This window comes from Halichoeres trimaculatus, unplaced genomic scaffold (genome assembly GCF_033239565.1).
Source record: "Halichoeres trimaculatus isolate MK-OKI-2021-1 unplaced genomic scaffold, fHalTri1.1 fHalTri1_scaffold_3, whole genome shotgun sequence".
NCBI classification, from domain to species: domain Eukaryota; kingdom Metazoa; phylum Chordata; class Actinopteri; order Labriformes; family Labridae; genus Halichoeres; species Halichoeres trimaculatus.
The window spans coordinates 26787501-26814311 of record NW_027437181.1 but is presented as its reverse complement, the minus strand read 5'-3'; the positions used below and the strand labels follow the sequence as shown (position 1 = coordinate 26814311).

The following is a 26811-nucleotide window of genomic DNA, read 5'->3' as shown; positions in this document are numbered from 1 at the left end:
CATTTTCAACACACTTGAGGCAAGTTTTGGATCAAAGGGTAATTCTTCAGTCTTACTATGGAGCTTTGCTGGCCCATCGAATATCTCAGGGATTGGCAATAAATGGACATCTAAATGATTTGCCTTTGTATACACACAAAAGTACAAGGAGTAAGGGGAGGAATGAAGGAACCAGTGAATAAATGGTAGGAGGAAGACTAAGGAGGAAAAGAAAAGACTAGAGGAAATAAAAGCTATCAATAATGGAGTAAAGGAAGTGTAAATTAAGGGATGGCGGGAGAAATAGAAAATGAAAACAGAGAAGGCGCAAAGGAAGAGTGAAAGGGTGTAAGGATAATAGTAACAAGGGAGTAATAAATTACCAATGAAAGAAGGATTGAAGCAAGGGAGGGAGGAAGCATGCGAGGAAGGGATCAAGGGTGAAAGGTGAAATTAAGAGGATAGGAAGGAAGGACAGAAGGGAGGAGTACCAAAAAAGGAAAAAAAGAAAGTGAGGAAGTTTAGAAGGAGCCAGGGGGTTGGAGAAGTAAAGGAAACAAGGAAATTAGCCAGAAGGGGTTGGATCAATTAATAGATAGAGGTTTTAAACAAAGGTTAAAGCACACTAATGTAATAATCTCAGAGGCTCTCGGCTTGTCCCTGTACTGGCTCTGAACCAAAATAAGGCAGCTTCTGTTTTCTTGGTTTAACCCGGGTTTAAGGAGACTCTGGCGCCCCTGGCGTCCCTACAGAGCAAGTGCAGCTCTCAGCAGACAGACAGTGAAATCATTGAGCAGGATGATGATCACAGAGCCTCTCTCACACAGCTCCCATAGCTACAGAACTGATATTTGACAACAATCATTTGCTGAAGCGCCTGACCCCACCCCCTGAGCTCGGCTTTAGCACAGAACCGCACGGCACAGCTCGACTCGCTGCCAGCACCGGCCCTCCTCCAGGGCTGCCTGAGCCGGTGTTTGATTGGATTAGAGTATGCTAGCCTTTGCCCTCTAACCTCGCTGATGTTGGCTGCTTCCTGCTCCCACCGCTCCCCCTGACCGACTGACAAATCCTGCAGAAGCCGCACGAAGAAGCGCCCTGCTCGGACACAGTCGACCGGGACGAGCCGCTGCTACAGTCAGACCGGAGCAGAGCCACGATTCGCGCAGGCAGGAGGACGAGAAAACGGGGCAGCCATGCGGAGGAAATCGAGGATATTATTGTGTTTTGCGGTGCTGTGGGTGCTGGGGATAGCCTACTACTTCTACTCGGGGACAGCGTTGAGTCGAAAGGTAGGATTTCCTTTCCTCGACTACCTTTTCGGCTACACGGTCCGTCGCGGGTCCGTGTGGAGGTTTTCTTCCAGGACAAAGCGAAGATGGAGCGCCGTGATTTGACGCTCCTCTGCTGTACGGGGCTCGGTTTTGCAATTCTGATGCTGTGACGGTCGGGATAAAGGGCCTGCTAGTATCAGTGGGCAGGCATTGATTTGGTGGAGATGAGCGTGGACAAGGGCAGCAGGGTAGTTAGGCTGGCCGTCGGTCGGCGTGCACAGACCTCCCGCTGTGCCGGTGATTCCCCTCTCGTGGCAGCGGGAGCGGAGCACGTCCTCACCGGGCAGCATGGTAACCACTTCAACGTGGCGTTACCGGTTAATGTATGGGCGGTGTGGAGGTGGAGGCATGCTGAAGGGTTGTTGTTAATAAAGGGCGGCTGGCCTGGCTCACAGGGCCGGGGGTGGTGGTGTGTGTATGAGTGTGTGCATGTGTGTGTGTGTGTGTGTGTGTGTGTGTGTGGAGGGGGGTGAGACTGTAGAGCACGTCAGCACAAGTTGCTGCTGCTTCTCCGAGAAATGAGCAGAGATGAGGAAGTGTGCTGCTTCAACGAGTCAAAGCTCTGATAGTACATCCACACTGTCCGTGATTTTCAACATGCCAGCTGCGATTATATCTGATTTCTACCACGGAAACAGCATAGCCACTTAAAAAAATTAAAAAATTGGGTTTTAAGGGGTTAAACATTTTGAAGCCTTTCAATAATTTCATACGAACTTAATTTAAACAGCCATTCAGGCTACCGGCAAAAGCTGACTCCATCATTTCGGATTCAAGTGATTATCATTTAATCAGTATGGGAGTTTATCAAGTAGAAATGATAGATTTTGATGAAACTATGCTACATTAAAAAAAAAACCTCACTGCAGCAAAGAGACATTTGATACCTTTTTTACTCATTTTCAGATGTTAGATAGATCTAGCACTAATATAAATGTCCTGGTTGATCAGTAGATAACAGTGTTAGTATGCAGCCTAGTTTGTAGCACCCTTCAGCATAAGCTAATAGAACTGAGAAGTAACCCAGCTTCTCAAATTACCATAAAGTTATATGAAAACTTTGCTACATTGTTATTAAGTCTGCTTTATTACACTCTGTATGGTACTTGATAAGCTGGTGTATATCAATTTCTTCTCACTGAAACATAAAGTTTGTTACAAACCTTATCCTGTAGTAGAAGAAGAAGCTGGAGAGCATTATTTGTGTATGTGGATGCAAAGATTCCATTCATAATATTTCAGGCCTGTACAGGCAGTAGTATGTCATGCATGGGTTGTAACTCAAATCTGCTCCAGGTGTAGAAGACATCCTACCATTGTACTTGCATCCTTATTCAGGTGTGTACTTGTGTGCATGTGTGTGAGTGTGAGTGTGTGTGTGAGGTGAGGGAGAGCAACAGAGCACAGTCACTTTATTGTGTTGGGAACATCCAGCTTGGGCAAGCTGTGTGTGTGTGTGCGTGCAAATTCCCCCGTGTATATTCTCCTGCTGTGTGTGTATGAGATGATTTGTGTGAGTGGCAGTGTGCACATTACTGCCTCTATTACCCCTTCAGACTAGTGTGTGCGTGCGTGTGTGTGTGTGTGCGTGTGCGAACTCCCTGCGTGTATTCCACCTGTCTCTTGTCTTGTCCTATCTGTCTCTGTGTGTTTGCTTTGCTCCAGTCAACCAGAGCAGCCCCTTTTACTTTTCCATTAGGCTGATAGCTCCCTCGCTCTATGAGGTGTGTGTGTGTGTGTGTGTGTGTGTGTGTGTGTGTGTGTGTGTGTGTGTGTGCTTGTGTGTGTGTATTTGTGGTTGTCAAGGGGGTCAAAGTGGCACTCTATGATAAGCAACTTTCTTTGGGCTTGGGCTGCAGGCTGCTTTAATGTGGAGCCTGGATGATGAGCTACACCTGGCTGCTGGCTTTGCACAGACGGAGGTTTAATCTCTTTAAACAAAGGTGGTCCTGCCCAGGTAAATTGCTGTTTTCCACCTCATCATCCTCCACTTTGAAGGAGTTGAGGCGTTTAATAACTTCCCATGCTGTCATGGGAAATATTTGCTGCTGAAGGATTTCATTCCCTGAACTTGTTTTTGAAGCAGTGTTTCTGGCATCATTTCAAGTTCTCCTTACATCTCAAAACCAATCCCTAAATCATGTGCTCCGACAAAAAAAATTAAATCAAATTGGGGAAACTCAGGCTGTAGCAGGCGTGTAAGAAGCCCATAGGAATGACTGAACAGCAAAGCATCTTGTCCATCTGCTCATACTTATTTAGCTGGGCCAGAGTTGTCAGAAAGGTCAAACTAGCAAATGTGTTGCACAAGAGTTTCAGTAATGCCTAGATACTTCAAATCTTTTTTTTTTGCAGTATTTTCTCAAACTATAGTGAAAATATTTGCAACCAAAACATCTGGTTATTGCTAACCCATGTTAAATGCGTGGAACATTTGGATGTAGCTCATTAAGCATATGATCCTCAAAGCATTATGTTCCCAGAGTTCAATGCAGTAACTTAAGATTGCTCTTTGTTTACTGTAAAATCTGCGGATATTTGATACACAACACAATCATCACAAATTAAGATAAGTGGATTGTAACGTAAATAATTGGGGATTAAAGTCCTTTAAATACTTGTGCCCATGCCAGACATTCCTTTTGAAGCTGTAAGAAGTTTCTGACTAGTTGTATTTTGTTCCTTTACCTCTTCATCCATTTCTTTTCTTGGCCACAGACAGGTGAAAATGAAAGGTTGGTCTCTGATGAAGCAATGGTGTTGAAAGGTTTCCAGAAATGGACAAAGGCTTCTCCTAGGGACTTATGTGGAAGGTGTGAATCAAAAGCCTGTGTGTTCATTCATTCGGGTGTTAGTCACACTCCGGATAATGGGGACTTGAAGATTTGTGCTTCAGAGGCGGGAAGAAAATCTGAAGACTTCCAAACAGCTTATTCAAAGCGGCATTAATAATGCTGACTTTATACAGCACATATTTCAGCTCATCTCACTGTTCTCAGATAGCGACTGCATTGAACATCACAAAGCACACATCTTTACATCTCTGTGTTTTTGAGTCTTTGTTGAGCTCGGAGTTCAGCAGCAGCCCCCTGTGTGCCTGTCTGAGGACTCACTGTCACAGGAGCTGATCCAAATCCCACCTCTGAATAATCTTAAGTATCTGCCACAGGACTTTGTCCTACTTGCCTCTCTACTTCGAGGGCACTGTGGTGACTACAATCAAAAAGCTCCCCTGGTAGCATCTCTGCTGCTCGTAGTTCTCTCGTACACTACCTGGGAAAGTGTCCTCTTGTTGGACTTTGTATGATGATGTGAAGACTCTCTGAACACCATCAGGGCTGTTCAGGTTAAAATGATGTCCCTGGCAGAAATGAAAACCTCTGTTTGTGATGAAGTCCCTGAAACCATTTGTGTAGCTCTGGAGAACAAAAACTTTGTTTATCTCTGATCAAGATGTCAGAGCTGTGTCACTGGTAAAGTTTGTATTTTATGAGTGTGGGCAGTGATAATGACCGTTCAGGAGACCTTCTCAGGTTTACTGGACTGAATAACGAGCACTTGTGTCGTAAACTGAGATGAAAGGCTGAAAACGGTGGATGTATTGAGTCACTCACTGTCATCTTCGTGTTTTCATGCTAAATCTTCATTTCATAGTTTGTTACATCAAGCACTTCTTATTGTCTGCCTCTCTGTGTTTTTGTGACACTCCTGTCTGCATAGTTTGTGAATTAGAAAGTGAGTTTCCCCTTCCCTCTCTACCTTTGCCGTAAACAAAACACAGTATACTGACAGGAAACTTCGAGACAGTCCCAGGAGAACAACTTTGTACAAATCTGTATGTGTATTGTTGTGCACAGAGGGGACAATGTTGCAAAACTGAGTGTGCTGGCTCATAGGGAGGTCACTTTAAAGTCTTCCTTTTTGGACCAGCCTCTGAGGGTTTTTTTTTTAGAAGCAAACATCCCAGTGTTGAGTCTGCTTTCCTGTTAATCAGCAGTTTTAGACGGGAGCTAAATGGCAGATAGAGGAGGGTGGCACCTCACCACAGGAAAACCAACAAAAAATGCAGACTTTTTAGCACAAGTTGTCTGCTGTGCTTGGATTAATACCAGTAGCAAGTATTGTGAGTGTATAATTAAACACATACAATCAGAAGAGCAGCCCATGTGCGATTTTATACAACCACAAGTCGGTGCATAATCTTCATGTCATCAAGTTCCAGACAAATGTTGTAAATACAGTCCAATCATCCTCTGTTGATATTGCGCTCAGCCCTTACCTGAAGGTAGATCACTGGAACTACGTGTCAGTGTGTAGTGGTTTTATTCAGGGGATTGGATTAGCTTGTAGTTGGTGGCACAGGATTCACGAGTGCTTTTCTTCCAGGAAACTGCAGTGAGAGAAGCACATATAAATTGGCTCAGCAGCAGGGATCCTGGGATCTTTTAAGGCCAGTTGTAGGAGAAATCGTGTGGGAAAGCTTGGGCCGCTGTTATCTGCTGCTCAAGGCGTTCAGAATCAGCCTGTCCGTGCATGCCTCTGACTTGGCTTTATCAATCCATCTGTCTGTTACTCTGAGCAGCGGGACTTCGCTGATCCTGCTCTGCAGAAGATGATTGAGCAGTTGCACGTCACTCTCTGGGGGGTGAAGGTGATGAATTTGCATTATTGATGTCTGGTACATCGGCTGTCATTTGGTGGATATTTGCAGAATGCTATAGATTATTGCCTCTGCTCCACAAAGTGGCCTCTCTGTCTCTGCTTCAGTGAGGGACTCACAAACCGAGCACTGTGTCTGTGTTCTCTGAAGTCATAGCTCCGTCATATATGTTGGCTTTGACACGTTTGACTCATAAGACTGATCACATGTGTTTGAGTAACTGCTGTTGTGTAACTGCAGCAGTCCTCTAGCTAACACACCTGTGGCTTTGAAACCTCTTGGGGGCTTCTCAGCCTAAATTGTTTATATCCAGAATAAAATGTAGTTCATCCAGAAAGCACATCCATTATTTCTAACTGACTGAATGCACTTCTATTGAGCAAACTCTTAATCGATAAAAGGCTTGAATAAAGCTTTGGACACCCAATCCTTCTCAGATGCACAGTTTTTGTTTGAAGTATTGATCGTGTGCGTGTGTTTCCTTTAAGTAATAATTACATCTGGCATTTGTCGGCACGATTCAGAGGGTATAGAGACACAAAGCAGCCACAGTTGTGTCACTGTTGTTTTTAAGGAATTATTCTGTAAGGGGATAACTAAATAAAAACAGTCTTTGAAGTGAGAAACTGCGTCACGGTCACATTAGAGTTACACAACTTCTTTGCTGGGAGTCCCCGGGAGAGAGGAATTGTTGTTGTGTTGAAGCAACACTTCAGTGCGTGTCTGTGTCAGTGTGCTGGAGTGTGGGGGAGGGGATGCCTTGCTCAAGGGAGACATAACAGTAGACTGCCCATGGGAAGAAGCAAAGTTGTTTCTGTTTCTTAACGGCCCCTCTAGAGTCTTCCCTTTGATGTCTGACATTAACAACCTGCCCAACCACACCCCTACACAGAGGCTGTCCAATCACAGCTCAGCATCTGTAATTAGACACAGTGGTACTGTCGAACCTTGAAAAAATAGAATGTTGTAACTATGACCTCTGTTCATGAAGGAGGGGAACAAGGCACAACACGAATAATAAGATTCTATTCATGACTTCAAAGCAGAAGGTCTGTGAAGACGTACGCTTGAGGTAGATTAATAAGTGTTTGTGGAAACTTAGAATAAATGTCTCTGCTCATTGGTCTGATAATATCTGCAGACAATGCAAACAGGGTTATCTGTGTCCCTGATATTAAAGGTAGCATAAATTATCGACACTTGTTAGTAAAGACAAATTCAAACTGGGCTCCTCCTCCTTGGCTCAGTGCCAGCGGCAGCACACACCCACTGCCCCTGACCGCGACTTCGTGATCACTTTCACCAGCCCAGCAACCACCTGTAACATTACTAACTGGGAGAGTCTTAAGAGCCGTGCATTTGACTTGGCATGTTAGCACAAGCTAATCACTGGGTTATTTGACACATACCTGCTCAGGTTAAAGCCAACTCAAGTCACTCCTCATCTTGAGCTGTTCCCAAGTGCCTGAAAGCGGGTGAAAGTCGAGCCAAGCTTCATGTTTGTTTAGTAAAAAGCTTTTTCTGTTTTGCGTTTCATTTCACTTTGGTTGTGTTTATCTTTCCCTGTGCTACGTCCACTATTGTAGCCTCTCAGGATAGCTCCTTCCACTTGCTATTCAATGCTCAGAGTCACTTCATTACTTTATGTGCTGGGATTGGCTGAAGTAACTATGCTTAGTCTCCGCCTAGAACAGAAACAGCCAAAACAAAATAATACAGGCAGAGAACAGAGTTCGTGGCAGACACTGACACGCATGTATGAAGGGCCCAGAAGTGACAATTTAGCAGGATTAATCCCCTTTAAAGTAGGGCTGCACGATTATCGCAATCGCAATCGCAATGTCAGCACATGCAATTACGTAATCGCAAAAGAGGATATCGCAATCGCAATCGCAATGTCAGCACATGCAATTCAGATTCTTCTCCATGATAACCAAGCAAATCTGTAGACTCATCATGACACAACCTTTTTTATTAAATCGCAAGCACAATCGCAATCGCAATATTTTCCACCTAATCGCAAATCGCACCTTTTCCCCAAATCGTGCAGCTCTACTTTAAAGTTGACATTTTATTTTTAGGAAATCCTGCAGACTCTACCTTTAAGCAATGTTAGCGCTTGCCAATGTATATGAGCCCCCCATTCATACAGACGACACTGGCTTCCTCAGCTCACAGAGGTCAGGGTCATGTCATGCAATTTCATCATTCACAGTACTTTTCCTCACAAAATGCTTCGTCTCAGTAAACGCCCTCCTGGCGTGGACTGTCTCCAGACACATGGGACATGCCTCGTGCTGGTCCTTGTCAGGTAAAGAGGGGCTGCTCCCCTGTGGAAAAAACAGACTCTTCTTTGCTCTCCTGTGCTTATCTCAAAACACAAAGCTGTACACAGACTCAGAATTAGTGCTCCACTCACCAGCAAAGGCTGCAAAAGCCAACAGGGACAGGTAACCTAACTCTCAGCCAGCAGCCAACAAAAGGCACAGAGAGCTGTAGCTAGCTTGTACCGCTTCATAGAGGTGTTGTTGGTGTGTTGAACAGTGTAAGAACTGAGAGATGACTGTGACGGTGGCTGTTTGTGTGCAGGTGGTGCCCCACATATGTCATCACAGACTATCTGCTAAAGGTGTGAACGCAAGTGGTGTCAGTCATGTCATGAAGGGGTGTGATTTCCCTCGCACCGAGTGACTCAAAAGGAAGTTGTCCTACCTGTTTTATTACAGCATAGCTAACATGTACTGCTCTCTCTTGCTGAACAGGCTAATGGGGATGTGTTCAGTCTGATCATAGGGTCAGGTTTTTACCTTAATTTACTGACTGAACTGTACAACAAGGTCTGAACAGCTTCACACTACATCATCAGATCAGTGCTGTTCAGTAATCTCTGTGTTTCATCACCAAGCAAGGACTTAACTCCTGTGACAGAAAGTTAGAGCCTCAGTCTCCAACACAGCACCACGTGTAAAGCCCCATCAGGCGCGTATATAACACGTCAGCTGGAAACATTCAGCCAAAGATTCGGGTTTCAACCATTTCTCTTCTCACATTAGTTTAATTGGCCTGCTCGGTTTAGCTAATAGATTCAGTGACAGTTTTACATTTGTCTGACAGGTTTGAGTGGCCACGGAGAATGAAAAGTTTGGCAAATAACAATAAAAAAGAAGGTATGATTTGGCAAATAATCAGTTAAAACACCTACTGTGATTGAACTAATGAAAAAAGGATAAAAAATGAGGGTATGTCAGTGGAAAGAAGAGGAAAGAAGAATGTAGCGAGGGGAAAATGAGTTCGAAAAAAGAGACTAGATCCAAACGGTGGGTAAAAGGTGGATTGTGTCAGGGCTGGCAGCTTTTATTTCCACCAGTCAGATGGGCCTGGTTTTGATCTCTCAGCCCTAAATGACAGGCTGAGGTGAACAGACAGCTGTTTGTATGAGGGCTGAGATATAGCCAAGAGACAAAGGAAATAGTTTTGGTTAATAGCCGTGCTGAGGTGGGCATTTAAGAGAACAGTTTAAGGATGTCATCATTTTCTCATTCATTTGCCAGCAGATACTTTTACACCTTGATCTTTGGCATGAGAACTTTAGTTTTACTACATTATTCTTTGTTTATATCCACCCTCTGGATCATTGGTAGGTTCCTGGTGGTTAAACACAACAGCATGCTGCATCTGTGAGAAAGCTCCAAACTGGATTATTTTCCTCTTGCCTTGATTTCTTCCCTGGCACAGACGACTCAGCGTTCATGGAAAAGTTGAAAGAGACGAGGGTATCTATTGTTCATGAGACCAGCGCTGAGGCGAGAGCTTTTCAAAGATCTGTTTTTTATTCTGACAGCAAGAGAAAACAGAGCAGCCCTCTTTTATTCAATTTGTCACTGAGAGGCAAACTGATGTAGCTGTGTTATGATGTTGACATCTGACGAACTTCACAGTGAAGCAGCAAACAGGTCAGCTGGAGTCTGTGTTCCCGTTAACACATCCGATGATTTAAAGACACCTGAGCGTGAGGGCAGGTGGTCGGGATGTTGTGCCTGTGCACTGTTAGTGAGTAGGACGTTAAAACCACTGAATCAATAGGAAGAATTACATTTCTAGAGGCAACAACCATCCATGAAATTCAATTTGTGCTCTTCCAGTCCCTGCTGCTGGACCCGGTCTTGTTTTAATTAAAACAATGCACGCTGTTGTGTGGTTGGAGTTTTTTTTCTGAAAGGATAGGCATAATTTTTGGAAATAAATGATGGGAAAATGATGGATGATGATAATGATGATGATGATGAATGCCCTATTTTAGTATTTATTCAGCTTTACTTTGATTGCAACTCCAACGGATGTACAACTTGAGTACTTTCACATTTGTCCACCAGAGTGGACAGAAAACACTCCATGATTCTAAAAGGTGAAGTTAGTTTTTTGAGCTATGATTTGAAGCTTAAACTTCCTTATCTTCATATTTTAAACATGTCTGTATGGTAAAATTTTAGGGCAAGTAAAAGACAAACAGCCTTCAAACTGTGTATTTCAGGTCTGTGGAGAATATTTCATCTGTCTTTTTAAAGGATTTCAAATCTGTGCCTAGATTCTCCATCTGCATTGCTTGAAGCTGTTTGTTGCTGCCGACTTTCAGAACGAATTTAACGCAAGGCGGATTGAGGTACATGAAACCGTCATCCTGGCCTCCCACTCCATCCCCAAACATTCACTGCCGATATGTGTGGATTTGTCACAGTAGGATCATAGAGTCCTGATGTTGAGATTGTGCACTGGCCTCACCCTTTCCTTAAAAAATCCTTCCAGTGTTTGGCAATATTTAGCAAATGAAGGCCACAATACTGACAAAGCCAATAAGTCACATAGAAAAACCAGCTCCTCAGTCCAAATGGACACATTTCTTTTGTCTGGTTTGAATGGCCTAGAGATGTTTTATGCATTATAACCACAGTATTCAGTAAAGATAACACTGAGTTTTCAGATTAGTCTGCTTTAGTTATGTCTAGTTAAAAGGGAAACAGGATAAACGAGCATATGCCTTTATATGTGTCTAAACTCTGCAGCTGAATTACAGGCTTTTGAAAGAATGGTCCAAATAATGTGTGCTTATGTGCAAGTGGTAGGTAGAGAGATTTTTGACATTGGCCTGGTGGGAGGTGTTAATGTCTCACCCCTTCAGTACATCATGCTTTAATCTTCACAATGAAACAGCATTTGTTTTCAGACACTCACTGGAAATGTCATCCTGAAACCATATTCCCCTGAAAATGCTTGTGTGCACTGCTACATGCTCACCACTGCATCAGAGTACCAGAGGTTTCTTTATTTGATGCTAAGGCTTTAATTTGGGCTTTATATTATATTAATTTGTTAAAATTTTATAATGGTTTGGCAATGCTGAGCTCCTGCAGTCCCTCTGACAGTTTGTGTTAAGGGCTACTTAAGCGTAGGGTTTGCACAAATTTTCTGTACTTGTTTGTAAACACAAAAAATTGGGCTCCTCCTCCTTGGCTCAGTGCCAGCGGCAGCACACACCCACTGCCTCCGACCATAAATACACGATCACATTCACTTACCCAGCAACCACCTGTAGCATTGTGTTTCTACATGGGAGAGACTTGAGAGCTGTGCACCTGACTTGGCATGTTAGCACAAGCTAATCATTGGGTTATTTGACACATACCAGCTCTATTGAAAGCCAACTCAAGTCATTCTTCATCTTGAGCTGTGAGTGAAAGTCACTCTTGTTTAGTAATAAGCTTAATCTGTTTGGTGTTTTGTTTAACGTTGGTTATTTTGTTGCTCTGTGCCACATCCGCTATCATAGTCTCTCAGGATAGCTTCTTCCACTCGCTATTATCAACACGCAAATTCACTTCAGCACTGGACACACTTGGATTGGCTGATGTAACCATGCTTAGTCTCCGCCCAGAAACATCCCGAGCAACCAAGGCAGAGGGGGAGGGGGTTGAGGCAGACACAGACACTGACACACATGCATAGAGGCTTAGAAATGACAATTGAGCAGGATTATTCCTGTAAAAGTTGACATTTTAGTTCTTTTAGGAAAACCATGTAGACTCTACCTTTTAAGTGGATGCTTTAAGGCTGACCGTCTCATCTGTCTGTAACTGTTTCCACATGTCCACTAGAAAATTTTGGAGCTCTGAATTTAAATTTACTGGACTCTACTCAGCTGCTTCCTCATGTCCCTGTCTCTACAGAGTGCATTAGGCCTTGTTGGCTGAAGGGGTCATTGAGGCCATTGTGACTGAAAACATTTTATGAGCCATTATTGAATAATCAATCATTAAATCAGTTATGAAAAGAAATGATGAAACTTTAAGCAAAACTCTTTTTCACTGTACACTCATCAAGACTTTGCCGACCATGCGGAGAGGCCTCTTCTATAAGCTGCCCACTCATCCCACTGTTAAACACTCTTTATATTTACACAGTATTAATACAAATGACAGGTTTAAACCTCAGTGGTTGGCAGAGACATTCAGGGGGTCACTCCACTTGTCTTCCGAGCTGGTGTACTGCTCAGACCCCTGGCCCTGTTATCAGTGGGTGAGGATGAATGAGCAAAGTCTTTTTTTTTTTCTCTCCCATGATGCTGTTTTTTCCCTCCTGCTACAGATAGCAGAGATGTAAGACTGTGACTGACAGGAGCCTCATGAACCAAAACGTGAAGCAGTAATTTACAGACACATGTTTTATGTAAGTGCAAACCACAGCTTTCGTCAAGATAAACGGCTGTCACCAACAGATTCTCAGGCCTGCTCTCCTGAGGTTGCATCTCGAACTCTGGGAAATCGCAAATAATGTGAAACGAAGAAAAATGGCTGTTATAAAAGATTAGTAACAAGAAGCACATGAGAGTGAAAATTATTCTTGTGATGTGTTTTTAGAAAAACAGAAGGATAAGTTGGTTTAGCTGGAGAAGATGAGATGATAGTTGATGACAGTCGTGCTGCTGCAGCTCCTCGTGACCCCACACGCTGCCACAGCACTCAAGATGAAGCCTCATAAAAACAGTCCAAAGGCTTCGGTGAAGTTTGAAGTGCTATTGGAAATACTGTTAAAGAAGAGGAAGCCTGTAAAGAGTCCTTTTACAGTTTGTTGAAATGGGTTTCAGGAAGTGGAGTTGCTGACTTGGTTGTTCCCACTTCTTTGAGACATCAGATTAAATGACTGACAAACGGGCTGGGTGGCTGGTTAAATTTCTGCATTTTTACAATCACTCATCACCAGAACCTGAAATAACCAGTTTAGTCTGTCGGCTGCGTATGACAGTAGATCCTAAGAGTAATGCTACATCAGATAAAGGTGGCTAAAATTTGTAATCTTCGTAACCTGATGTTTCACTTTGTCTCTGCCCGTTTGTCCTCCCACGTCACTGCCTTTCCCTGTGAGCTGCTTTCTCCTCTCAGGGACACGTCAGCAGCTTCAGGACTTTTGTGCCTCAGACTATTCTGAGTTTATTTACCAACCTATTACACAATTTCACACAGCATTAACCTTTTTTCCAGTTCTTCCTTGAAGTTAAATTTGCTGTGTCTGTGTTAGATGGCTCAAAAAAGATCAGATGAGGTAGCTTGAATGCGGCACAGAAAGGAGTCATCCTTCCAAGTGGTTGAAATTCAGAAGGGAAAAAGCCTGAAAATCCATCATTCCTCCAAAAAAGACTCTTGAGACTGCAATTCTCCCGTGGTATTTGAAACAGACTGCTACTGTATGGCACACTCCCTCCTGTGACAGAGGGAGAGGTAAGCTTTACAGGATGATGGTTCTGTAGGAGCAGATTGATGCTTTTATACATTGAACGTTGCTGTGAAGTATGTCTCTGTTTGAACACAAACCTTTCATTTAAACAGAAACTCAACCTTAAGTTTGTATGAGCAGAGCTTTATGTATAATGTGTCTCATCAATGTCAGTCTGGATTTGCTGCCTCAGGACTCTGCAGCCTGTGCCAGTTGTAATGGTATGAGTTCATGTACAATGATTTATGACAGGAAATAACTATACTCAGAACAAGCTGGGGTATCCATCAGCTCCAGTCAGGGGTCCCAGGGCTGCCAGGAACAGATATAAGGCTCAGTTAGTGCTGTAGAGGCATTATTTTAGTAAACATACTCTTGTTTGGAGATACCCTGTTTACCCATTTAGTTAACCATAACTAGCTGGAGTAAAAGTAGCACAGCACTACTTCATGAGGGTTTTTGAAAAGCTACTACGGAGGTGCCAGCTGGACAGAAAAGACTCTAAAAAAAATAGATAAATAATAATAACAATTCCTCCTCTTCATCTATCTTAGTAGATACAGCTAATAAAATGAGCATAACAGCAAAAATGAAAATTAAGCTTTTGTCTCTCCTCTGCCTGATATCAAATGACTAAACATCTCTCAACACCTTAAATTGTAAATCAATTACTGCATAATGTGTGAAAAAACACACAAAGACTAGCCTTGAGTAACACATATTTGTGTATTCTTAGATATGGGTGTGTGTGTGTGTGATGTTTGTTTAGCAGTTCTTGTTCCCCTGGTTCCTCAGGTTATATTTCAGCGTGAGATGATGCTAAAATTTCCGTTTCTCTCCAACAGACCATATGGTAATGCACTCACTTTACTCTGTGGTCTCTTTCCCTCCAGTTATTTGCTGTCTTTGCTTTTTTTTTGTCTTACACAAATATACTTTTTTTCTGCACTTCTGCATGCCTGCTGCCTTCTCATACCAGTTGTCTTCTTTTTAATTATTCAGTTAGTTTAAGCTCCTGAAATAAGCCAGTACTCAGTCAGTCATCTTGGTGTAAAAGTTGCCATCACGTACGGTCCCACCTGAAGCAGGCCTGTGACCCATTTGGGGACCTTCTCCTTAGCTTTACAAACCACACACAGTAAGGAGGTAAAAGGATCCTCAGCTCCTGGGCCAGCAGGCCTGGTGCCATTTTTCCTGTGTCTGTGCGTTTCTGCCTTAAAAGGTAGCTTCAATTTATCAGCGCTCTCAGCTCAGTGGGGATGGAACAGATGTGATCGTGTCAGACCCCATTAAGACGGGCTAAGAATAGACAAAATAATCTGACACCTTAGCTTGCTTTCAGTTGGTTCCTGCTCACCTTTTCTGCTGCATGTTGTTCTTCTCTGGAGTTAAACATCATATCAGAGGAGAAAGGCTGAGTCTGCTGCTAACATGAAGTAGCTCTGGACAGAAGTGGGAGTAGCTGGGTTTTAAATATAGTACATTCCTTGTTAGAGAGTTAACCTGAGTGATTGTATTTCCTTCCTGTGGTGACTCGGCTCGCCTCACCTCTCAGCTTCTCTTCACTTCCTGTCACTTTTCCTCCAGCTGCCGTTCATTAACAACCTGACAACAACTCAGAGCATGTGATGTTCTCAGAGGTCAGGGATCACTCTCCGCCCTGCTCGTCAATGATTGACCACGGAGGTTTTAACTGCACAGCACACGGATCTCCAGCACAGCACACGGATCTTCAGCAATAAAAAGTGACATGGACTTATGTCAGCTCAGCTGGCTTCATTAAAATGTACAAGGGCAGCTGAATGAAATCACACTTAAACAGCAGGAGTAATCTAAATTACAACATTAGTGCATTTATATGATGGCTGGATTGATGGATTTGCTGTTTCTGTTGTTGTCAATTTACAGAGCTCCAACCCAAATTATTATACTCACTCATCTCACAATTTCTTAATCAGCAGCAAACTGGGAACGATAAAAGGTTCTGGGTCATTGCTGATTGAATGTCTGTTTGCTCTGTCAACTCCTGTCATAGTCTCAGCCAGTTATGATCCAGCCATCCTACATAAGCAGATGTTAAAGTAAAATCTTAGTCAAAGACAGAAAAGATACAAAAAAAAAAAACAGACATTATCTAATCACATATTCGAAAAGGAGTGAGATGAAGTAAAAATGTATTAATTCCCACCCTTTTACCGAACAATTATTTACAAACAAATGCAGATACTATGCACTTACTACCGTAAGTCCACGCACCCTTATTTCATGCTTGGACATTGCAACAGAAAACTTCCATCCACAATAGTAATTATAATTTCACACAGATATACATAATTCTCATACAATCATTATATTTTGATAATAACCATATTTAAGACTACTTAATTCTCTTCATTATGGTATCTTGCAAAAATCATCATTTTGTACATTTTTTTAAACTTGTTTTTACTTGAACATTTCTTCATTTCCTCACTTAGACTGTTCCATATGCTCACCTCAATAACAGATACAAAGAAACTTTTAATGTTTGTGCGTCTACTTAATATTTTAAAGTTCTCTTCACCTCTCAGATTGCAACCTCCTTTACAAAACGGACTGAATGTTTTTTGGTAATTGATTATTTCTTGCCTTGTGCGTTTTTATTGTTGTCTGGTAAGAAACAATGTTGAGGAATTTTAGTAATCTTGACTTTAGAAATAGCCGGCCTTATGTATGGTTTTTATTGCTTTCTTCTGTAAAGTGATTAGTGACTGTAATGTAGTTTTGTAGTTGTTTCCCCAAAACTCAGCACAGCACATGAAGTATGGCAGAACATAAGAACAGCAGAGAGTGTGAAGTGACTTGTAATCCAGGATATGTTTTACCTTGTTTATAAAAAGGTAAAAACAGAGCCAACAAAGAAAACACACAACAAACCAGCTGCCCAAGAGACACATCTATAACACACAGGTCACAGGTACATGTGATGGTGTGCTTGGGGGAAGAGAGAACCTCCGTTAAATTTTTAATGAGTTCATCCACTTAAATCAGTATACAGTGAGGTGACTGAAGCCAGCGTAATGTAGCTCAGTTGTTAAGGTCACACTGAGACAGTCATTTCCAAATTTAAAACCTCTCTCATCTTAAGAAAAAGTCAGTTTTTAGCACTAGAATTGCAAACACAAGCACACTGCAAAATCTGAAAAACAAACTAGGCCTGTATGTCAGCTGGAGAAACATACCACTGTGGTTCATACCTCGAATGGTTTCATATGATTTCACGTGAACTCATGGGGAAGCAGATGTAAACAAAACTTAGACTGTCTATAATCTGCTGTCTAGATCTTGTTCTACTCTGGAAAATACAAGAAAAGGCCAAACAAGTCTCAATAACCTTCTTTCCACACAGAGACACAGCAATGAAGCTCTGATGTTATACCACCTTTATGATTTTACGCATGAACAGCTCCATCATATTGATGTTCCAGTGTGCAAATGTGCAATGCAGGAATAATGTGTGACAGCCCAGGCTCTTTATGAACACATGGCGCTATGCTATCCTGCGCCCTGGTTACACCTCTGTTACATCTCTGTTATTACTTCAACCCTGTCTTAAACAGGCTGTGTAAAAAGGACTACTCAGAGACTTGTCACAGGGGTTGTGTTGCCATAGATTGGCAGTAAGATTGTACCTAACCAAATCTTTAGGGGCTGTTTAGACAACGGTTTTAGAGTGAAAAGCAAAGTTTTGTCGCGTTTCGGAAACAGAGTTTTAGTCAACCTTAAATGCCAGATCTTTTTTTTCTGTCCAACAAGGGGGGTGCTAGTGTGTCCCTACTCTGTACAGCGGGGGAGGTTGAACCTGTGGCTGCCCACCTGTCAACTGAGCTGTCCTAGTGCCCGTAGTATACAGCTGGCCATGCATAAATGGGGAAAGACAAAAAAACAGCGCTTTTTTTAATTACTTTCCTCCCGTGATCTTGGAGCCTCCAACCACCAAAAAAGTCGCTAGATGAGTCGCTAGCCGCTTTTCTCTAATTTTCTCGCTGGGGGGTCCAGAAAGTCGCTAAAAATAGTGACAAAGTCGCTTAGTTGGCAACACCGAGCCGGCGTTTTCAGTGGAAACGCTGAGGTCACACTCCGCCTCGCGCGAGCACATACAACAGGACAACAGTACCCTTACGATCGTCACAAACTACCGTGTTGTGCTCGTGCTGCTCAATCTGTTGTATCTGCTGACTGTCTTAATACAAAATGTGCATCTGTTGCTCCACTTTTGCACTTAGTATTCCCCAATACACCAAATGATTGGCTCAGCTCTACTTCGATGGAGATCTCTCAAAAGCAACTTCTGGACAAGACAGTTATGGCACCACCTACAGGCCTGGCATGCTTACTACAGCGTTTCCAGTCCTCTGCGTTTCCGTGTAAAAGCAGTTTTTTTTTTACTGCGTTTTAGCGTTTTCAGACGTAACGTTGTCGTGTAAACGGGGCCTTAGTTTCTTCAGAGTCTAAAAATCTGGCTAGTGTTGTAGACACACTGTTCTCCTTTTTGTTTGTACATTGCTCTTTTCATTTGTTGTGACACACTGTGGCATGAGATCAGTAACTTAAGACTGATGGCAGGGGTACTTTCCAACTCAGGCTTCTTGATCATATGATCGAAAAACAAACATGTATGAAAAGTTATTTACACTGAAAAGGAACAAAAGAGGAAAAAATTTTTTTTACAAACCTGTGCTAAATAAAAAGTCTGCATCCAGCGTCCTTTCCTGGAAGCCTTCACGTCACACATGAAATAATGTTAAGAGTTCTTTCAGCAGCCTTTTAAATGGGCCATGGTTGGATATTTCTGACAACAATCCCTGAAACTGTACACACACACACACACTCAGCTACACCGGTTGATAAAAACAGCTTGATTAAGGTCTGTAATATGTCACTGCCTGGTTAGTGAAACTGTAGATCATAACTCAAAATGAGACATATTCTTTTCCCTGAGGAGAGCAGCATGATGAGAGTAGCAATTTGTTTCAAAGAGCCTGTATCCCATTACAGCGGGAATTCTCCTTTGTGTGCCAGAAAAGAAACCGAGCGACAGTTAGAGTGTGTAATTAGTCTTTGTTAAAAGTCTCACATCTGCTCTCCTCCTGCGGTTCAGCCCACTGAACATGTCTGTGAATTTTAAGATCATACAGTATGTTGTTGTGATCCTGGCGTGTTTACAGCCTAAACCCTGCATGTTCTCAGCGTCCTTACGTACACTCAGACAGCCACAGACACTCGTGACTCATGACCAGACACAGAGGCTGGATGAATAATGCACAAAAAGTTCCTGGGCCACTTTGGGCGCATAAAGAACTGGTACTTGTGAACTGAAACTATATATCGTGCAATTTCCTCTGGGGAGTGTTAGCTTCATCAGCTTGATAGGAAAAGTCCATCATGTATCACATTAAGCCTGAGAAAACAGTTTTATAAAGTGGTCTCTAGCTCGGGGCAGGTCATCATCTGGGGCATCTTGGCTCGGACAGGTTTGTAACAGAAGACTTAGTAAGAAAGCTGCAAACTGTGCTGTTTTAGAGATATGTGGTTTTGACTGAAAGGATCAGAGGAAAGATATATTTCAGATGCATTATGGGATATGATGCTTTTTCCCCGGACATATAATAAGTAAGTTAATTTAGGGTATCTTGCTGCTGATTGAAACCATGTTTCTTCTTTCTAATAATTTTTCATTAACTGGGTGTTTGAGCCGAGTTTTAAGGTTCAGATGTGATATCACTACCTGGGCTTTGGATGCTGCTATTAGCAACTACCCCAAGAGTCAAGTCACCGTCATCTGGTTAATCCAAATGTTCACTTGGTGGTTTCATCTATTTCTGCAGTGGACAAAGTTAACTGCTTTTTATGCCTTTTGTTGGATTGAACTTGTCATTTTCTTTAGCATCAGACTTCATTGAGATTTGTTTGAGACCCAGTGCTATCACCGCCTCTTCACACATTAACCATGCAGACATTTCACGCTGCTGTAGAAGTTGTTTGCATATTGAGGAAATAATACATCCACACTGCTTAGCCTTTGTGGTTGGCTTCCTGCATGCTACGCATCACAAAACGGACGGACCCACAGGCACGCTGATGACACATGATGTGGTGCACGCATGCTGTGGATGCTGTGGCTGTAAACACAGGATGAATAGATGGAGGTCAGCACATCACCACAGGTACCCAGACTGACCAAGTGTGTGTCAGTATCAGACAGATACCCTATGCCAGGATTTGAAAATCTCTACTGAAAGTCCTCCAAGTGTAACAAAATACAATACTGAGCCTCTTTAACAAGTACTTGATTTCTCAGGACCTCAGACAGTAAGTTTCAAACCTTTACACTAAGCAGAAAAAGACACATTGCCCTGCTGATGTCACCAGCGTCTCAATCTAAAGCACACTGTAAAGTTTATATGTAAAGACTGATTAACTGGTGCCAGGCCAAGGACAGAATCACTCTGGTTTATGTTTCAGCTGGAGTGTTGACTCTCATTAATTCATAACAGCTGGAGCTCAGTAGAGGAGAGTCAGATCTTACACGTGTGCTTCAGGTTATCCCTGATTCATCTGAAAAAAAAAAAGGATGATCATGGACTGTTATTTTTACCTGCAGCAAGTTTATATTTGTAAAAGCGATATTAATCTACGCTGCACACACACATGACATCATGTAAAGAGCTGACTGAAGAAATCTTGGCTTTGGTTCAGCCTAAACACACACACACACCGAGTAACATACACACACAACCCACCCCCTCCACTACAGCTGTACACATCCACACATGATACCCATTCAGAAAACACACCTTCTCTTCCCCTGCTGACTTACAGAAAAGTTTTCTCCTTGTATGGTAAAGAAAGTATTTAAAGGCTTGAATCAGCTCTCTGTACCAGGCACACACACACACACACACACACACACACACACACACACACACACACACACACACACACACACACACACACACACACACACACTTCCATGGTATGAGGGAACATGTGCTGCGTTAGGAGTCTATCAGATCTGTAGCATTGATGACCTCAGCAAAGCTCTTGCTGTAACTTCATACATATCCCACCGATGCGTCTCGAAGCTTTGATGTTTTTTTAGAGTGAACCCCCTCATTATATTCTCCATGATCGTTTCTTTAAAGAGCACCAGGAGCTTTAATTTTCACAAATCACAATCATTTTCCTGTAATAAACAATGTAATAAAAGCACTTTACAACGCGCAGACATGTCTTAAAGCAGGAGAGAGAATGTTTTAGGTTTTTGTAATCACAGACCACCGCTGTGACCTGAGAAGGGACAGTCTTTTTCTGTTAGCAGAGAGGAGTCGAGGAGGAGGAGGGGGCATCAAAGAGAGCCTGGAGGAAGAGAGGGGTGAGGGGGAAGAAAAGGGAGGAAGCAAGTGGCTGATGAAAGAGTTTCTACAACTGAACCATCCCCACCCTCTGCACCCACCGCCCTGGCCTACTTCTTCTCCCCTCTGCTGACACACTCCAATGATTCAGCACTTCACTCCATCTCCCCCTCAGCTTCATCTCTATCCGCACGAACCTCAAACCGTCCTCCCTTACTCCCCCTCGCCTTGTCTTGTTTTGCATTTCCCTTGCTCGGCGTCTCCTGCAGCGCTTTTCCTCTCTCTTGAAAATTGACTCAGAACTCGCCCATTATCTGGAGTCATTTGCTCAACTTAATTCTCAGACTCCCACAGACTCGCGGTGGGGAATAAGCAGCTTTCCCCAGTGCTGAATAATCGTTAGCAGCATGTGGAATCATGGCGTTTTCAGAAGAATTCAGAGGTTTAAAACTCCACAGTGCTGTTTAAAGACTAGTGAACTCTAGCTCCAGATTGTGGCTCAAAGAGTCCACTGCGTTACACTTAAGGCTGGTACACGTTACAGGATTCTCCAAAACTTCACACATTTAGAGACCATACACTTGATGATAACTAAATCTTACCGTGTGTTGTCTGCACTCCGAGGACACCACACACTAACAGATTCTTCGGCAGAGCTTCAGCTTCTCCACTCTCAATATTCCAAATCTCACATGGTAAAACGTGACTTCGGTGTTGACAAACATGACGGACAAACGGTAGAAAGCAATGATGGTTGTTTTTGGACTCTAGAATTTTAAACAAAAAAAACACACAAAAGAAAAAGGATTATGGAAAAAGTTGTGGAGACATCGGGGATATGGGCTGTATGAATAACAATGTGACTTGGTGGTGAGTAAAGTCGATTTAAGTATTACAGATAGTTTTCTTACTTCCTCTTAGGTCAGTCAGTTGAGTCAGCTCGCGTCTTGATTTGCTTTGCTCCGGTTCATGTGACATTACCCACTGTACCTGCTCGGCTCCTCTCAGAGCGCCCCACACACTACAGGATTTTTAGTCTCAAATATTAAACATGTTCATTATCCACAATCACTGAATTGGAGGCCTTCCGAGCAGCTCTGACCAGAAAAAAAATCGCGCCCAAAGGGCCCATTTACACGCCAACGGTTTTGGGGTGAAATGCAAAAGTTTTGTTATGTTTCAGCCTCGCGTTTACACAGAAACGGCGTTTCAGCCGTCCTAAACAAAAACTTTTGACAATGAGTGGGATTTCTCTGAAACTCTACCGACACCGTTGCCGTGTAAATGGTAAGCCGGCGTTTTCAGCGGAAACGCTGACGTCACACTCCGCTCCTCACGAGCGCGTGCAACAGGACAACAGTGCTGTTGATACGGTTGTCACAAACTACAGTGTTGTGCTTGTGCTGCTCAATCTGCTGAATCTGCTGACTGTCTTTTTACAAAATGTGCATCTTTAGCCCCACTTTTTAACTTAGGACGTGGTCACACTGGCCAATCGTGCCGTGATCATACAGTATGTCGCACGGCACGGTTTGGATGGCCAGTGTGACCGCGCCCTTAGTATCCCCCAATACACCAGATGATCGGCTCAACTCTACTTCGGTGAAGATCGCCCAAAAGCAACTTCGGGACGCGACAGTTATAGCGCCGACTATAGGCCTGGCATGCTTACTACAGCGTTTTCAGTGCCTCTGCGTTTCCGTGCAGAAAAATGCAGATTTTTTTCACAGCGTTTTAGCGTTTTCAGATGAAACGTTGTCGTGTAAACGGGGCCTAACACACCCCACACCACAGAAAAATCACACATGATGTCACCGGACAGTCGGGCCTTTGCTGGCTGTGATCGTTAAGGGGAGGTTGGGACAAAAATCAGCCCGTTTATCCCACAGTGTGTACCTGCCTTCAGTCAGCACTTGAAGTGTCATATTTAAATTCAGGTGTGGACACAGACTCCCGGGGTTTGTTGTCTTGCTCCATCGCTCTACCTCTCTTGTTCGTCTCTGCCTTCTTGTTCCTCCTCCTCATAGATCTTTTCTCTGCTTCTGTCAACATCAGTGAATCATCTCTCCTGATTTCTTTTCTGCTTTCCTTCTCACTTTTTATCGCCTGCTTTCTGATGCTCTTTCATGTCGCTCTGCAGTTCTGGGTAGGAACACAGAGAGACTTGTCCCTGACCCCTCTCGCTCAACATAAGAAGACTTCTGTGTGTGCGTTTGAGTATGTCAAAAGGCATCATTACAGTACCGTGAACAAAAGACGTAACAGACACCATGACACCGTGAACCTGAGCTCTGTTCATTGTTTCACCACTGACAGGCTGGAGACGGACGAACAGATGGTTGTTTGTAGAGGATTACACAGAGCGTGGCCTTCATGTTTAATGAAAGGATGAACTGTTCGAGTGTATTGATCCAGGAATTCTGATCCCAGGTGACTTTGAATACTGTAAAACCAGGTGTAGGGTTTGGCACACTCATCCATGAAATGCTCTACATATTGTAGCTGATTGTAGTTTATTATTTGTTTTGAAACAAAGGCCTTTTGGATTCAGGGGAAACTATGGTAAAATCAGATCAAGTGGAACAATCAGATATGAAATTCATCAGGAGATTAGTGGATAAAGAAAATAATCTGTGCTGCAGGCAGATAAATGATTAATTTATTGCTAAAACAAAAAAAGGTCTGTTAATTAGTGATGAATGAAGACACTTGGTGATTCACATGTTCTGTAGACGGCTCTCTGTCAACCTGCCGTTCACACTGGAGGCTTTTAATACCTCTTTGGTGGCATGTTCAGGATTTTCATCGCCTCTGTGAACAAAACGCTTCAAAGTCTTAAGTCTTGGAATTGATATTTTTGAGTAAAAAAATCGTATATTATAAAAATCCAGCATAGTGTATATACAGATTATTTGACATATGTAGCAAATTCAAAATACATCTACAGTAATGATCTCAGAAGTCCTCATTGGATCTAACATTTCAGGCAGTTGCACTCTGAGTTCCCAGGTACTCCAACACTTTGCCAAACTTTGCTGTGAAAAAAAAGGTCCATCTGACCCTTAATACTTTATCCTAGTCTTTCCAGAGAAATATAGTCTGATATCAAAGACTTCCATAAATGTACTGAGAGAGGTTCATCTCCTACACACATTTGTGATAAAAGTCTTTTGGCCCAACATAGCAAAAAATGTACAGTGATCTTGGTGATTCAGGGATATATCCCAATAGACAGTGCAGACAGTGCAATCTTGTTCCTGAAATAGTCTTATATTGTAGGCTGTTTGAAGAGAGACCTGCTGTATATTTGCTATTTTATGTCAGATTTCAAGGTAGTATTTAAGTATTTAAAAATCTAAAGTACAGTTGGACAAGTAAATCGACTTATTTGTCACTTCAAGCACTCCAGGGGCATTTTTGACATACCAGGGGGTTTGGTGCTTTAGTGGCTTCTGGCTTCAGGCCTGCAGCAGGGTAACTGAGTGCTTCGATAAGTTTCAGCTTAGGAATGAGATGATGAGATCTTCAACAGGGGGTCTGTGACATTTATGGATGATCTGGCAATTTATTACATTTTCATATAATTATACCCATTATTCCATTTTACTCATGTTATTGTCTTTTAACACACTTTCAAACTGCACACAGGTTCATTCAGCATTCAAATCTAGCTCCTTAAGACAGAGGAAGACCCGCCTCTGTCGCTGCTCTGCCAATCACAAGGCCGCATGTTTCACGTACGCCTCTCTATCAGTTCGGTGGTTTCAGTCCATTGATATCGTTAGCCTTTGTGCCTAACAATCCCCTTATCAATACTTTACATTGTGCCGGAGCCGCCTGGCCTTACCTCAACTAGTCTTCTGCAGCTACCTTAGCTTAACAGTTAGATAACGTTTCCCAAGAAAACTCTGATTCATGATTTTTAGCTTGAAGTTTTACCAAGAACTGACTTCATAAAGAAATGTACATTACTCTCTTTCAGGAGATTCATATTCAGTACATTCGAAATGGTATAAATCACCTTATTTACCAAAAATCAAAATAGCACAAGCTTGATGCTAACGTACATGGGAAACTGCATTGATATGCTAGCAGTTAGCATACATCAGTATAACTTCAGCTTCAGAATAGAATTTCAACTTTCATCACAGAAACAAATCACATCAACTCTTTGTAAAAAATACTGAGAGTTTCAAATGTCAAAAGCTAACAGGCTAATGAAAGGCTCATGGCTGACTTCATAACTACGGAAAGCTTCCAAACAACTTAAACCATTGCTATAACCACTTTGAGACACTAGATGGCCTACTTGAATTATCAATATATTACAAAACAGTACATCAACATCATGTTGTGTGCAATTTTTACCTGTTTCTGTATAATTATGCCCAGAAATATCCAGACTCAGGGACCAATTACATTTTATTCACTTACAGTATAAACTCAATTAAACGTGTTGACACTGAAAACCTGTAAAGCTACTATTTTTACCAAGAAAAATCACAACAGGAATTGATAAGGGAATCGATGAAGAATCAGATCGATAAGCAGAATCTATAAGAGGATCGCTATTGACAAAATCTTATCAATTCCCATCCCTAGGTGGTCCTTGATCTGAAAAACATTGAAGACCGCTGAGCTTAACAACTATTTCTGCAGCTTTAGAGCTGTGAGTGTCGTGGGTTTTCGTTAGGTGACCATGTCTTGGGTGTTCAGTTTAATTGCAGAACAACAGATGTGATTAAATTGTTTGTGGGGAGCCTGATTTACTGAAAGCCATAATCTGTCTCATATGGTGAGAAAATTTCAAACTAGGATGACTGGTAATGACACCGTGTGAAAATGATAGACGGCAAGGAAGTCTAGCTTAGACTACACGAAAATTGAACCCAAACAGCCAAAATTTTCCCTTAACTTTCTCCCGAGTTTCTCCTGACAGCAGTAAAAAGGGCGAACCGATATGTAGTTGTGGTCTGACACATTGACAGTGAGTGAGTGGGGAAGTTGCTGCTTGCCTCAGTTGCCAGCATGTTGTTTTCAGTGTTGAGATTCTCTCATTGAAATGCTAATGTACATGCTTTGGTGATGTCAAGGTAAGATATTCACGCCCTGTAACGTTTCACCTTAAATGTGAATATTAAAGAGGGGTGTGCAGGCATCAAAGGTAGTAACAGAGGCGTTAGAGTAAGCATTGTGCAGCAGGTGAGGTAGAATTGTGCTGTGTGTGTGTCGGTGTGTCGGTGTGTTTAGCCCCCAATATGTGTTAGATTCCTGCTTTCACCACGCCATGGCACAATGTGAAATCACTCTCTGGGGCATCAGTACCATGACCTTGCAAGATTAGCATGAAAGTACAAAGGCGCTATGGTGTTGCAGCTCAAACATGGGAGTTGCAAATGTTAACAGCAACTTCTGGAACATATTAGGGCCTAAATGTCCTGAACTTATCAAGAAATGTTAGAAGTGCAAACAGATATTGAAACCAGAACGGTTCAACAGAAGTCTTTGATATGTATTCCTGGTGTGGATGAGTAGCCGTGACTCTCCTGCTTCCCTTCAGTGTCACTGAGCTGCAGCTTTAGAGCGTCACTGTAGCAAGGAGCTCATCCAGGTTGTACCCCTGGGAAATATTTTCCCCTTGATAGATGATTTCAGCTCAGAATGCACATTTATCTCTCAC

At 42.6% G+C, this 26811-nt stretch overlaps 1 protein-coding gene across 2 annotated transcripts in view; it reads left to right on the top strand.

Annotated features, from left to right (window-relative positions):
• The first annotated feature begins 759 nt into the window (after nt 1–759).
• The window catches only part of galnt2 (UDP-N-acetyl-alpha-D-galactosamine:polypeptide N-acetylgalactosaminyltransferase 2), a 72741-nt gene continuing 46689 nt past the window's right edge, over nt 760–26811 (top strand). For both annotated transcript variants that reach the window (XM_074666306.1, XM_074666305.1), the window contains exon 1: nt 760–1271. In XM_074666306.1, coding sequence (XP_074522407.1) covers nt 1176–1271 — 96 coding nt within the window. In that variant the 5' untranslated portion in view covers nt 760–1175. The remainder of the gene's footprint in view (nt 1272–26811) is intronic.